Source organism: Camelus dromedarius, chromosome 21 (assembly GCF_036321535.1).
Source record: "Camelus dromedarius isolate mCamDro1 chromosome 21, mCamDro1.pat, whole genome shotgun sequence".
In the NCBI taxonomy this organism is placed as follows: domain Eukaryota; kingdom Metazoa; phylum Chordata; class Mammalia; order Artiodactyla; family Camelidae; genus Camelus; species Camelus dromedarius.
In genome coordinates, this window is record NC_087456.1 from 16,524,789 (window position 1) to 16,540,310 (window position 15,522).

A 15,522-nucleotide genomic window follows, 5' to 3' on the forward strand; every position below is an offset into this window, starting at 1 on the left:
ATGCTTCTTACATCAATGCTTCTTAAAATACAGCACAGGATTATTCACTCCAAGGATGGTGAGCTAGTTCATTCTAGAAAACAAACCATCCAACTAAAAAGTAATTTTTTCAGCCTGTCATAAATATGGTTAAAAAACATGAATGTTCTTTCCTGAACATGATTGATTTTATCTTATATGTACACCTTCTAATGAAGTTTTACAACTTCCTTAAACTGTTGAGTAAGCAAATAAAATCAGTTTTTCATACACATTTTAGCTAAAATGATACTTCATGTGCAAATTATATACAATGAATGTTTCTTACCAGCTTATTATACATGTATATTTTCTCTGCTTCTCAGTCTATTACTAAACTACACTTTCACTCTTAACCTATGAAAGAAATACTCTTTTGAATCTACTTCACTTTTTGAGAAATGATGTTCTTTGCAAATCAGTAGTTCCTTGGTTATCAATGACTATCGGAGTGGTATTTTTTTTTGTTTGTCTGTTTGTTTTTTAGCACTGAGATCTTATGTCTGGTGCAACAGTTTATAAAGTCAGGAATATTACTGAGGTGAGGCCGAAAGGTAAACTTGGCAAGACCATTGCTTCCTTTCCCCAAAATCATCTCCTCTTTTCACCTAGTAATAATTTGATGTTGGCAGTAGCTGCTTCACCTTTACTTACTCGTTTTAGTCCTGTTTAATAGGATAAGGATTTAAAAAGATCATGTACCAAATGAGCAGGGGATACACAGACATTTCCGTACACAATTAGATCTATATTTTCTGATGGCATGATCTTATAAAGTTAGCTCAAACTGAGGAAAAATAAAAACTCTGCATCCATATACTATTACTTCTAAACCATTCTAATGCGGTAATCACCAGAGGCACCAGAGGAGGAGGGAGCAAAAGCCATGCTGTATTTTTTTTCGTCCTAATCAAAGGAGTAGTATGTTGTGTAGCCAGTGTATCGCCATCTTTCTCTACTATGCCATTCTCAGCCACTGTAATCCCAGTTTTTATGGGTTTTTTTTCTGCATCTTCTCTAAACAAATCACATCTTATTTTTATTTCAGTGATGTGAATTGTTTGCCACACACGAAGGCTCTTACATGATATATTTTTTAAGTCATGAAATTCCTCACAATTAGGAATGTATTCCAAGGCAATGAAAATGTGGGCTGGTAAACTGTTCCCAAACTCTGGACATTTGTTTTGTGTTGCATAATAGACATGATGTCCCCCACAATGAATGAGTCCGTGACTTCAGTAAGAGCATTAAAACATAAAATCCAATAAAACTTGGGATTACAAATAATATTGTTTTCAACCTTATGCAAAAATGGATTGAAGGCAAAATTATAAATTAATGAGATTTAGTTCTATGTGTTTGCAGAAGAGAAATTTCATTATCTCATAATCACTTGCTATAAATTATATGTATAATTATTTACGGGCATATATACAGTGCAATCATTCTAAGTCACCAATCACCTGAATCAAATGTTATAAAACAGGACATTACATATTGAAAAAATTTAAAAGTAAACTAAATAAAATTTAGCTAAATGTATGTTTACTACCATAAGATCTATATAAATGTGAAAAACATAGTTAAATATAATTATAATTTTTTAGGTTTGCTTGCTTGTCATATTAGCCCTGAGAAAATGCATTTCTTAAAACCACAAAGAAAGTACTTCTATCAATGGAAAAATGATTTATTTACCTGGATCTTCTATGGTTAAGTTCTTTATTAACCATTGAACAATGTCCGACCCTGGAAAAAGAAAAAGAGGAGAACACAAATATATGTGAACATTTGTTTATAAATGTTAACTTTAAGAACTCAACATTTGGCACTCATATTAGTAGAAATGTGTCTAATTGTTATAGAAAGATCATCCACATATGAAGTATTGAAAACAGACTTTGAATATATTGTTCTTCAATGAGCCAAGCTGCAAACTAGTCAGTTATTAAATATGAAATATTTAAGCATGAAGATTTAATATACTAAGAGTGGATAAAGTGATTCATTGAGTTGTTCATTGAATGAATGTTTATCGAGTGCCTAACATGTTTCAAGCGCAATTCTTAGCATGGCATAACCAACACTCTATAAGATGATCCCTGTCTCATTTCTGGTTGTCCCTGTTCCATCCCTGTATCAACCCTCAAGCCAGCCTAAACGTGTTGTCAAGTTTTTGAGCACTCCTGTGTGTGTCAAGCCCCCGTGTCTTTTTAGTACCATTCTCTTTGACCGAAAGGTCTTTCCACTATTTTCAAGACTCTCAAGATTCATTTACACAATAGGATGTTCCTTAACCTTCACCTTTGTCCAATGAGTTTACAACACTCTCCCCGGAATCTCACTGGAAGGATTACGTATCTTGAAGCAGGGTTATCATACTCATCTTTGTATCTCTGGAGCATAGCAAGAACTTAACAATGTGTGATGAATAAAAAACATGAGTGACTATGTTTTTACTTCATACAGGAGAAATGAGGGAGAGTGTGCAGAAAATGTAATTTTGAGATCGATTTTAATGTATAAGAAGGATGGAAATTTAGCTGCTGAAAAGACTTGTGTCAAAGTTAAAAAGTAGAGAACAGTCCATAAAAACCACTTACAGCTCACTTTCTATATACTAGGTGCTGGGAATAACAGGAACATGAAACTAATCAGAGTTCACAGTATATTTAGCAGGTCTTGAATTCCAGGCTAAAGAATTTGGAGTTTTTTTCTATAAGTCAGGCAGAGAAAGACACATGCAATGTTTTTTTGAGCAGAAGAGTAATGTTTTCAAAGCCAGTTTAAGGAATGTAACTGGCAGTGTGTGTCTAGAGCCTTAGGTCCATCCAAAAAAAAAAAAAAAAAAAAAAAAGAGGCAGGGCAGCCAACATTTCTACTGGTTGTTATGCAGGATTGAAAGTATAAGGTCCTGAACTAGTTCAGTGCACAAATTAGGACAAAATTAGACTTGTTTCAGGACACTGCAACTAATTAGGTCTGGGGTTGGCCAGGGGGAGAATTAAGTGGATTCAAAGTTTCCAGTCCAGGAGCATAGTGGATGAATAGACCTTAACTCCAAGTTGATCGAGGTAGAGACAGAGAAAGAGAAAAACATTCCAGCATCTAATGGAAGCAAAATTGAAAGAGTGCTATCCTAGTCATGTTGAGAACTGATTCAATGGTATCACAGCCAACGGGGGTGTAAGAGGGAATGGCTCCTTTCTAGCAATTTCTCAGCTTTAATTTCTCAGCATTAATAAATACGTGGGTGGATCTGCTAAAATTTTCATGTACAAATGTATATATCCAGAACGTTTTAGAGTTTATTCTGAAGACATTGGAGTAACATGCAGGATTTGGGAGTTTGTTTTGTTTTGTTTTGGTTTTTGGTTTTTCTTTCTTCTTTCCTTTAAAAATCTTTTTGGCATTAGAGCTATTGATTAGCTCCAATGTGAAACTAGCTAAGAGATGCGGCAGTATCTAATACCCTAAGAATAAAAGTCAATTCAATTACAGCCTCTGGAAAGTTTAGCCCTGATCAATGCCCATACTCCTGTCTTGAATTCTTAGAGGCATATATCACTTTTAGAGTTACAAAATTATGTGTTCTCTCTACTTAGCAGAAGCAGTGAAAGTTTTATTATTGTGTAATTCCATGATCTATTTTTGAAATGAAAACAAGCAAAAAAAACAAGCAAAAGTTGTCACACACTGCTCGTAATTCTCCACATGCCATATTGTTTCTTACTTCCACGACTTTGTTCATACTATTCTGTCTCTGTCTCTGTCTCTTTCCTTCGGTTAATCCCAACTGACTTCATAAAGTTCAGTTCATATATTAAGCCTACTCTGCTCACCCCCTACATCACCTTATCACGTAAATTCTTTCTCCTCTAAGTCCTATTAATATGCTCATCACTCATTGCACCTGTCAACGGTTTTATCATCCTCTGTTAATTTCTGTCTGTCTTCCCCTTTGCGCCATGAGTTCCTTGAAGTAGGGGTGTATGTTATTCATTTTTGGATCTCAAACACCCAGACCAGTGCCTGACATACAAAAGGTGATCAGTAATGTTAAAAACATAGATGAACAAACAGTAAGATCCACCCCCGCCGCCATATCCTACTCTAAGAGAGTTTACAAAATGATGGCATCCATGTACAAAGAATGGTTGACTGGTATGTAATTTTCAGCTACTGTAATCACCCTCTGCAATGATAATTTTCCCTTTCCAAGATGATCACTTCACCACTCCATCCATCATTAAAGCAAAGAAACAACAAAATATTAGACATCAATATTATTTCCTCACCCATGCTATGGACCTGAGTAGTGAAGGGGCTTCCTCAAGTCTACTCTGATGAGGAGTGCCGAGACCCAGACTAGGCTGTGTCTGGCGCCTACTGTACTTCCACTGCAGGCCGTGGCCCCGCCACAGATTAAGCACACCTCAGCTACGAGTGACAACTACAGCCGTCCACACCCTGAACCTGAAACTGAGGTTCCCCAAAAGAAAAGCTACTGTGAAATTTTGCAAACATGTACTATAAGGACTCTGTAAGCAACCAAAATGTTCCAATTAAAACCTTTCTTTTTGTAATTTCTGTTAAAGCTATTAATGAAAAACTTCAGCTCTTCAACACCATGGAAGGGGTCTAAATATTCCTGAGGTAAAGACATTGACCTTTACAATATTTTTCTTTCAGGAAAATAAGTAGGTTCTTAGAACTGTCTAAATACCTCTGCTGAACCCTCAGAGCCACACAGACACAGTGCTGGCAATCAAATATATTTTATGTAATAAATACTATAAATAATCATGTTTTTGATGAGATAACTATTCTCAGGATCTCTTGCTAAATATGACAACCTATATATCTGGAAAATGCTTTCCCAACATTATTCACGGTCCTTTGAAATAGGAATTTACATGTTTATCATCATCATCATCATTAAATAGTATATAAAGAACATTTCTTGAGTTTCTATGAAAATCTGGTGTAGACCTACAGTTTTAGGGACAAAAAAGAAAGACGGTAGGGTGAAGCAGAGTCCCTATGAGGGAAGAGACAATACTAATCACACTTCTCCCATTCTCTTCAAAGTGCTACAACACAGACCACCGTTAAACGTTTACTGAAGGTATAGATCCATGTTTATAGACATGAACTTTATGTGCAAAGGACTGAAAACACTGAAAAATTAGCTCTAACAATGATTTCCATCCAGCATTTAATGACACCCCAGTGTATCTCTAATTGTCATTAATTTTTAAAAAATTCTTCATGCAAACAGGTTTTTCAGTTTAATTTTTTTAATTGTATAATTTCTTTAAGATTTAAAAAACAAAGTTTTTTTTTTTGTAAGCTGACATATTACCCATTTGTAAAGCTGAAAGAATGAACTACATCTTTCCTTAATCTTTAAAAAAGTAATTGCTAATATCTAAAAACATTTTGTTTCTGATGATTACTCGTGTTCCTACTTGCTGACGCAGGCAACTCTATCTTAAATGCAACTGCACGATCACTGACAGGTCTGAGGATCCAATAAGGCATCCAGTGTCTAAATCCACTAATAGATTATTTCTAGCATTTTGCTACTGAGACATCCCTTGGCTTCCCCATGGTATGTGTTCTCTCTCACTGCAGAATAATATGCTTGACTTGTTCAATCATAGGTGGGTTCCTGGTGGTCTTTGGCTGGAAGGCACTGACTTCTTTTTTTTTTTTTTTCCAATTGAAGTATCATTGACATAAAACATTATATTAGTTTCAGGTGTAAAACATAATGATTTGATATTTGTATATATCATGAAATCATCACCACAATAAGTCCAGTTAACAAGCACCACCAGAAATAATAGCAAAGTTTTTTTTCTTGCAGCCAGGACTTTTAACACCCACTCTCTTAGCAACTTCCAAATATACAATATAGTACTATTACCTATATTCAATACATTGTATATTATATCTCCAGGACTTACTTATTTTATAACTGTAAGTCTGTACCTTTTGACCCCCTTCACAGCAACTCTCCCATCTATCCCCCACTCCCTGCGTCTAGCAACCACCTATCTGTTCTCTGAATCTATGAGTAGGGTTTTTGTTGTTGTTTTAGATTCCTCATATAAGTGAGATTATATGGTGTTTGCCTTTTGCTGTTTGACTTATTTTCTTTAACAGAATACCCTCAAGGTCCATCCGTGGTGTTGCAAATAGTAAAAATGCCTTCTTTTTTATGGCTGAATAATATTCTATTGTGTACAGAAACCATATCTTCTCCATTCATCCATCAAAGAACATTTAGGCTGTTTCCATACATTGGCTATTGTAAAGCTGCAGTGAACTTGAGGGAGCAGATATCTTTTCAAGTCAGTGTTTTTTGTTCCTTCAGATAAATACCTACAAGAGGAACTGTTGAATCATATGGTAGTTCTACTCTCGGTTTTTTGAAGAATCTCCACTGATATTTTCAAATAAGAAATTGCTAGTATCTAAGATTAATATAGCAACAATAAAATTTGAGTTATATCATAAGGACACTTATGATTACAAAGAACAGTCTTTGGGGGAAGCATAAAAAATAAACAAATAAATGAAGGAACTTACTAAAAGGTACCTGGAACCAAAGGGAAGGGATATATGTGGGCATCAAAAACAAATGGAAACAGGACTCTGACAACATCAGAATCTCCTCTCCTGCTCTTATCTTGGTTCCTTTCTGGACTTATTTCTCTGTGAAAACCAGTCTTTGCCATTTCCCATTCACAACGTGGGTCATAAAGGCTCACAGTTCCTGGGTTTACATCTCCTTCACTGAAGGCAGCAGGTAGTTGGAGGCTAAAATTTTGCAGTCACAATTCCTAATTTCCGATGGAAGGTCTCAGTTTCGGGAAGGTCCTCATTCCTATAATGGTGGGATCATAAACATAGCTGTGCTGGGGGATGCATAGATGGATACAGTTTCCAGCAAGAATGGGTACTTGGCAGACAAAACAACAGGTGTAAACTACAGCTTCCTCCAGTTCTTCAGCTTATGTATTTCTATCAGAAAAAAAAAAAAAAGCAGAAAAGAAAGACGAGATGGAACTCAAAAGTACGTCAAATTGTTAATGAAAGAAGCATGTTATTTTGCTTTGTTATAAATACAAATGTGTTTTGTTCTATGAAATAATTATATTCCTGAAAGGCAGAGTGTGAACACATTTTTGTGTGTATGTGAATAAAGCCACATTTTATGTGCACTGAGAGAGCCATTCAAAAGAACCTCCTGGTGGGTGTGCAATTGTGTGTTTTCACACAGGTGTAAATCTTTTTAAGCAAATAGTTTATTTTCTAAAATGAATAACATCCAATTGAGTATTGTTATGGCTGGATTTTTATATACCAGCTTTATTTACAAAAGATTATCCAGTTTTCATAGAATTAGAATTACCTTCTGGTCACAGTTTGAAACTGGATAAAGTTATAATGTAAAAGCCCATCTTGCAATCTTCCATAGCTAATAGCATCCTGAAATTCAGAGACTAATGGGAGAGTAATAATGAAAACAGAGATCACTCCTTTTGGTACATCTGAAACACATTTTAAGCCTTGGTGTATAATGCTTTAAAAATGTAGAAAAGAGGACACTTAAAGGCATTTGTAGGTGTGATGGCAAAAGCAAATGATGCGGTTGATCACATTTGCCTTCCGGGTTCTTACTCCATAGTTCTATGGCCCTTGACCCAAAAGCAGAATCACACAAAAGACTGACCTTTGTAAACATAACCTACATTTGCAAATTAAAGAGACAAAAGTCCAAATATTCATAGCAATTACTACTAGTGTACTCTGAAGATGAAAAGAGTAGAAATACATTTCCCTACCTTCTGGCAAAGCACAGTGAAAAAAGTTAGTTATGGGGCAGAGCTCCCTTGGTTTCTGAGCAGGTATTTAATCATGACCACGGGAGTTTATCAGGATTTTTAAACTTTGTTCTGTAAGCTCCATAAACCATAAAAGGATCTCTTCAGACTTAAAGCAAGGATTTAGTGTCTCCTCAAAGCCTAAGAAGCTTTAAAGACAGGCTGCAAAAACAAGGCAGCAAAAATGACTATAATGAGAAGGTAAAAGGAACCTGAGATGACTCTAAGGGTTGTTTCTCATCCTCTCTCAGAGCTCAAGATGATTACTGACCCAACCAGGGCAGCTACTTCCAAATCATCCTCTGAGAAAACAACACTTGTGTCTCTTGTTCAGGATGGTGAGGGTCACTGTGGGAAGTGCTGTGGAGTGAGGTGAAGGAAGGGGAAAAAGGTTCTGTGATGCAGCCTTTATTGTGATAAAGAGCACTGTAAAAAAAAAAATTAAGAGAAGAATAAGTTTGCAGTGTTTCCTCAGGATGGAGACGTAGGTTCTCGGTAAAGGACTATTTCATTTATTTATTTTTCCAGTTTTAAAGTTCTTTGGACTCACAAGAAATAAGTGATAAATAAAAATGTAAGATATGCAAATATAACTATGTATTTGGAGTTAGTTAATATATTTGAACTTTGCAATGGTAAATGATTGAGTGATTAATCAAATTAATCAATTCCACATGCTAGCTGCTAGTCATAACGAAAAAACTAGGAGAGCATTCTGTTCTCAATATTTCTTTTTAAAGCTACACATAGGCCATGTCTAACTGTCTAATTGTCTCTATGAGGGATGAATGAGATAAAGAAAATACTGATTGACTGATAAATTAAAAAAATCCCCTCAGTGCAGATGCAATAGGAAGGAAGAGTAAATCAACATCTGTGGAGTTTTTCTTCAAGATGTGCTAGGCTTTTCACATACGTTTCCATTAAAATCTCTACCTTGGCTTTTAATATTAAACCCTCAGAAATGCTGTAAGTGACCAGAACCAAAGTAAGAATGGACCATCCAAAATGTGTATTTGCATATACATGTCATCTAATGAAAAGTCTTCAACGACCTTCTCATTGGCACCTGGATAGTCTGATGAACTTGCACAGCCCGCAAGGTCTTCTATGATTGACTTACTTTTTACCTCTCAATGTCAGGTCCCACCATTCTCTGGTCTGGATTTTGTAACTTAAAAACAAAAGCATCAAGTTGAAGTTCCTTAACCATACATAGCATGATGCTTCATACTCTGAACTTTAACAAATACTGTGTATTCTGGCTGGAAAAACTTCCTCCATTAAAGACACAGGTTCTTCCCTGGGATCTCACAGCACCATGTCCGTTCTCCTATTACAACTTCCAACATCTTTGTGTAAACTCAATATAGCTACTCCAGCTTTTCTTTGATTAACGTTTATATGATATAACTTTTTCCACCCTTTTACTATAAACCTGCTTATATTGTTATATTTAAAGTTAGTCCCTAGTGGAGAGTATGTAGCTGGGTCATGTTTTTTGTCTACTGTGTCAACCCTTGTCTTTTAATCGGTGTGTTAGAAAATTTATATTTAATGTAATTATTAATATGTTAAGTTTAAGTATGCCATTTTATTTTTTGTTTTCTGTTTTTTTCCAACATGTTTTTCTGGTATCCATTTATTTTCTGCCATCCTATGAGTTGTATTAACATTATTTAGAATTTATTTTCACTTACCTAAGTGTTTTTGAGAGTATCACTTTGTACAGCATTTCATAGTTGATGACAAAGTTACATTATATATACATAAAAACACAACCTATGACTGTTACCATTTTACCAGTTTGAGTAAAGGATAGAAACCTTATATTCCTTCATGCTCCTTCAATCACCAGTGTGTAATATTTCTTAACTACTCTACATACATTTAGAACCATATCTGACTTTGTCATATATTTTTCTCCAACAATGAAACAATTTAGAAAACTGAAGAGTAGAAGGAAAACCTATTGCATTTACTTCTCTGTTAAAATGATAATAGCTCTTTCTCAAAGTCTCAATACGATGCAAAGAGAAAATACATTTTAAGCATTTTGTACAGTCCAGCCATGGCCACTCCATAAATGGCAGTTTCTGAAAGGCTGCAGTGCTCACAGTGGGCCAGGTTCTGTTCTAGGAACATGGAAAATAGTGGTGAACAACATTCCTGGCTCTTAGTTTCTGATGAGGATAGACAGAAAATAAGCAAATAGACATGTAAATATGTCAGGTGGTGATAACTGCAGTGGGAAAAACGTTAGCAGAGTAACGAGGCAAGAAGCCTGGAGTTGGGGTGGGTGGCTTGTTACTAGTTTTCACAGAGTGATCAGTGAAGACATCTCTGGAAAGTAAGGTTTTAGCATCGATCTGAAGGAAATAATGGGATACACTATGTAGACATCCAGGGAGAATTATTCCAGGCAGAGGAAACTAATTTCAAGGCTATATAACAAGGCTCCACAAAGGTAGAAGCCTGTCTGGCATATAAGAGAAGCAGCAAGGAGGTAAGTACAGTGAGAACAGTCAGTGAAGTTAACAGTGAGAGGAGATGAAAACAAAGTGGCCATGGTTTACTTTCTAGAAACATAAAATCTTCCATGACTGAAAGAGGAAGAAATAGACAATCTGAACTGACTAATCACTAGCAGTCAAATTGAATCAGTAATCAAAAAAATCCCAGCAAACAGAAGTCCAGGACTGGACAACTTCAGGGGGAATTCTACCAAATGTATAAAGAACAGCTAATACCTACCCTTCTCAAACTGTTCTAGAAAATTGAAGAGAAGGGAGCACCCCCAAATTCATTCTACAAAGCCACCATTACTCTGATACCAAAACCAGATGAAAATTATGCAAAAAGGAAAATTACAGAGCAACGTATCTCACGAATGTACATGCAAAAAAAGCCTCAACTAAATATTAGCATACCAAATTCAACAATATATGAGAAGGATCAGACACCATGATCAAGTAGTTTATTCCAAGGTGCAAGGATGGTCTAATATCCACTAATCAACCCATGTGATATAACACATTCACAACAGAAAGATAAAAAAATCACATGATAATCTCAATAGACACAGAAAAAGCATTTGACAAAATTCAACATCCATTCATAATAAAAACTCTCATCGAAACTGGTATAGAGGGAACATATCTCAACATAATAAAGGCCATTTATGACAAACTCACAGGTAACATCATACTCAACGGTGAAAAGCTGAAAGCTTCTCCTCTAAAATCAGAAACAAGACAAGTATGTCCACTCTTACCACTTCTATTTAACACAGTGTTGGAAGCCTTGGTCACAGCAATCAGACAGGAAAAGGAAAAAAAAGGCATCCAAATTGGAAAGGAAGAAGTAAAACTGTCAGTATTTGCATATGGCATGACTTTATACATAGAAAACCCTAATGTCTCCACCAAAAGACTGTGAGAAATAAATGAATTCTGTAAAGTTGCAGGATACAAAATTAATATACGGAAATCTGTTGCTTTTCTATACACTAAAAATGAACTATCAGAAAAAGAAAGCAAAAAAACAGTCCCACTGAAAATCACATCAAAAAGAGTTAATTACCTAGGAATAAACTTGACTTATGAGGGGGAATACTCTGAAAACTATTAATACATGCATGAAAGAAATTGAAGATGACACAAAGAAATGGAAGGATATTCCATGTTTATGGGTTGGGTGAATTAATATTATTAAAATGTCCATACTCCCAAAGCAAAATACTCATGAGATTTTTCACAGAACTAGAACAAATAATCCAAAAATTTATATGAAACCACAAAAGACCCTGAATAGCCAAAGTGATCTTGAGAAAAATGAACAAAACTGAAAATATCAGCCTCCAGAACTACAAAGCTACAGTAATCAAAACTAGCAGAAAACGGGGCACAGATCACTGGAACAGAACACAGAGCCCAGAAATAAACCCACGTACTTATGGTCAATTAGTCTTCAGCAAAGGAGGCAAGAATATACAATGGGAAAAAGACAGTTTCTTCAATAAACAGTGCTAGAGAACCAGACAGCTACTTGTAAAAGAATGAAATTAGAACATTTTTCTCACACCATATACAAATAATAAGCTCAATATGGATTAAAGACCTAAATGTAAGACTTAAGCCCAAACATAGGCAGAAGAGAATTCGGTGACTGTGAAAAAGAATCCATTACTGTTCTTGGAAATTAAAACTATGATTATCTCAATTGAAAACCTTTCAGCTTTTTTGAACACTAAAAGTAAGATTTACCAAGGTAAATAAGACGCTAGTGTGAAAATTTCTATTAATATGGAGAGGTGTTCAGCTGTGTTTTAATGTTAGTTGAAGCTATAGGATCAGAGGCTTCAAATTCCTCCAGGGCCCATTTGTTCGCTTGTTTCTGTCTTCTTTCTTGATTTGAGGGACACTCTCGGTACTATTCAAGAAGATTTGTGCCTTACTGGTCTTCAAACTGCACCACAGCGTTACTGTGCTGGAGGCTTGCTGGTGTGGTGGTAGAGGGTATAGCAAACGGGGGCACTGGCATTCTATAATTTTCTGATTACTTCTCAGTCATTTAGTAAGGCTGTGGCCTTCATGTGTGTTTCTGTCCCTCCCTCCTCAAGGGACACAGATTCGTTTTTTTTCCCACTGTCCCTGCTCCTTTCCTACTTCCTTGAAGTGCTGTCCCCTATGACTGTGGTTTTTCTTTATTCCTCAGGTTAGTTAGCTAGTGCTGGAGGTGGGCAGAATCCCTTCACCCCAGCTATGATAAAGTTCCAGAACTGCCCTCCGGAAAATTCCTCCCCTTGGAAAGAGTTGAGGGAGAGAGTCTGGGACAGTCACCGTTCCATTCCCCCTGCCACAGCTCTGAGGGCATTCTTCTCAGAAGCCAGCCCTGAGAACCTGGTGTGCTTTCTGAAGGGGAAGCCCACAGTGTGTGAGGCCCCAGGGTGACCAGGAGCCTTGCCCTCTCACGCTGCTCTTTCCTCAGCCTCCAGCAATTCATCAGGGTTACTATTTACGTGTTCCTACTGCTCTACAATACCCAGCAACTTCCGTTCCCCACAAGCAATCCACCCCATGCCCTGCTCTCATGTGGTACGGTACTTCCCTGAATGAACTCATCTCCACAGGTTTCGGGGTGGCAGGTCGGCCCATGACCTCATTTCTCTGATGGGTCTAAGAGAGGTCAGTGATTTTCAGTTTGTCCAGGTTTTTCTTATTCTAAGGCTGGGACTGATGAATCATAAACTCTGTAGATTATAGAGTCGAAAGTAGAAGTCGCATTTCTTATCTATGAGAATCTTAGCAAGTGACTAAATCTTTATGCATTTCTTTCATTTGAAAAACAATGGGTATAAAGTGACTTAACTCACGAAGTTGTGTGAAGGAATAACTTCTAAAGAATATCCACCACAAAGCCTGGCAAGAAACAGTGAATCAATAATGTCAAGTGACCAGTTTGACTCAAAGGATGAATTCTTGCTTTGCCCACTTGATCCAGGGTTACATAAACATGGCATAGTTTTACAGTTAAGTGGATTTTGTTTTATTATAGGGTAGCCAGTAGTTGTTTTATAAGCTGTATCTAAACAAAAAAGAATATAATCCAGTGAATTGCTTATTCTAGCGACGTGGTCTCTCTTGCCAATAAAATGTACATGTGTATTTTCCTAGAACTGCCATAGAAATTACCACAAATTTGGTGGCTTATGTAAACAGGAATTTACTCCCACAGTTCTGGAGGCCAGAAGTACAAAATCAGGGTGTTGGCATGGCCATGCTCCCTCTGAAGGTTCTCGGGGAAAGTCCTTCTTTGCGCCCTCCCGTTTCGGGTGGCTCCAGGCTTTCCTTGTGGCAACATCACTCCAATCTCTGCCTCCATCTTCACCTGGTCTTCTCCTCTGTTTCTTCTTCCTTGTCTCTTACATGGACACTTGCCATCAAATTTATGGCCCACCCAGATAATCCAGGATGATCTCATCTCAAGATCCTTAACTTTGTTATATCTGCAAAGGTCTTTTTTATGTTTTCCAAATGAGTTCACGTTCACAGGTTCTGGGAGTTAGGGTGTGGACGTAGTTTTTGAGGGGTCCATTAAAATGCATTAGCTAAATTAGGCTGTTGCACTGAAACAACCATCAGTTTGGTCAACGGATTAATCTTAAATCTTTGTGTAAAGTTCTAGTTTTGTGTAAATTTCCCTAGAACAGAGTGAAATGTTTTTATTTCCCTGTCCAGTATAATAAATTCTATGCTACTATCATCAGGGCTAAATACTCAAGGAAACATGATCAACCATATCAACTTATTGGTTTTTCCCAGAGTGGATCACAATATTTTATCTTCAGAAGCAATTCTGTATCATTCCTTTGAATTGACGGGAAGCAAATAATATGGTTCTTATACTGTAAGTGGGAAATGGAGACAGAAGGGTAATTCAGTTAATGTTTACAGTTTAATTAGAAATGCTGACAGAAAGACTTGCGGTGTCGGTAAACCTCCTTATTAGTGCTGTCACCATAGCTGCGTGCTTCATCTCATTTTCTTTCTCAAATTTCAATCTGGGTTCCGGAACCAAAGAAGTTCTATTTTGCATGCATCAGTAACAATGAACAATTTACACTTGTCCATCCTCCTCTGCAACACTACAGCAGCTGCCTGGAAGTGTTCATTCTACTGTGATAAGCAGGTTTGCTGTTTTATTTCTCACTGGTTCAGCGCACATGCCAGGGGTGAGGTACAGAGCCGAGTAAACAGGAGAGCAAGGAGACAATAACATTTCATTTCTAACTTAACAAAAAAGGTGGTTTCAAAATCCAGCTTACTTATCTTCATTTCTAAGGTCTGTAATTTGTTTTCAAAATGCTTATTCCCTTGGATATAATGCTTTAGTCCGCCGCTGAGCATACACACAGCACTTGGACAGCAATGCACACCTCGGACTGGGGCAAAGCAGCGCCAAACGTAACAGCTTACTGGAAGGGTGGCGTCACAAGACATTTACCCAACTTTGAAATAAGAACTAAGTATTAGCAGAGCCAGTGACGTGTGGAGAGTTTCAGATTTTTTTCTAATTGTCTAACTTTTAAACTTATACGGAGAGAAAGGAGATGGAAGGTAGACTATTCATTTACTGGAATCAAAAGTCTTTTTCTGTATTCTTAAAAATCGATGTGGAAACATTCCTAATGGATATGGCAATATTCCAGTTTTGTGTCCTAGAGGAATCTAATTAGTTTCCATTATCAAATAATCATTAATTGTTTGGTGGCCCACCTCCATAGTGCTAACTTACTTTTCAATACACAAGCATGTGTTCTGTTCAATCTGAGAAAAACAGTGGGAAAAGATAAGCAACTGGGCACTTGTCATACCTAAGGTGGGGATGGGTGACAGTCAGTGATGGGAAAGGTGGCCAGTTGCCTCTTGGGTTCTCTCTGAACTCTGTTTTGGAAAGCTGTTTAAAGCAGTAGTTTTAGATACAGAACAGGGACCCAAGAGAATAATATTAGCTATCATTTATTGAGAACTGATTACATGCAAGGCCTATAATACTCAAGACCTCATTAATCCTCACCATAGCCCTATTAGATAGATGTTTTCAA

The 15,522-nt window shown here is 36.8% G+C and overlaps 1 protein-coding gene across 8 annotated transcripts in view; it reads right to left on the bottom strand.

Annotated features, from left to right (window-relative positions):
• The window catches only part of RGS7 (regulator of G protein signaling 7), a 242,979-nt gene that overhangs the window by 70,172 nt on the left and 157,285 nt on the right, over positions 1 to 15,522 (bottom strand). For all 8 annotated transcript variants that reach the window (XM_064477204.1, XM_064477203.1, XM_031438549.2 and 5 more), the window contains one exon: positions 1,720 to 1,770. In XM_064477204.1, the coding sequence (XP_064333274.1) occupies positions 1,720 to 1,770 (51 nt within the window). The remainder of the gene's footprint in view (positions 1 to 1,719; positions 1,771 to 15,522) is intronic.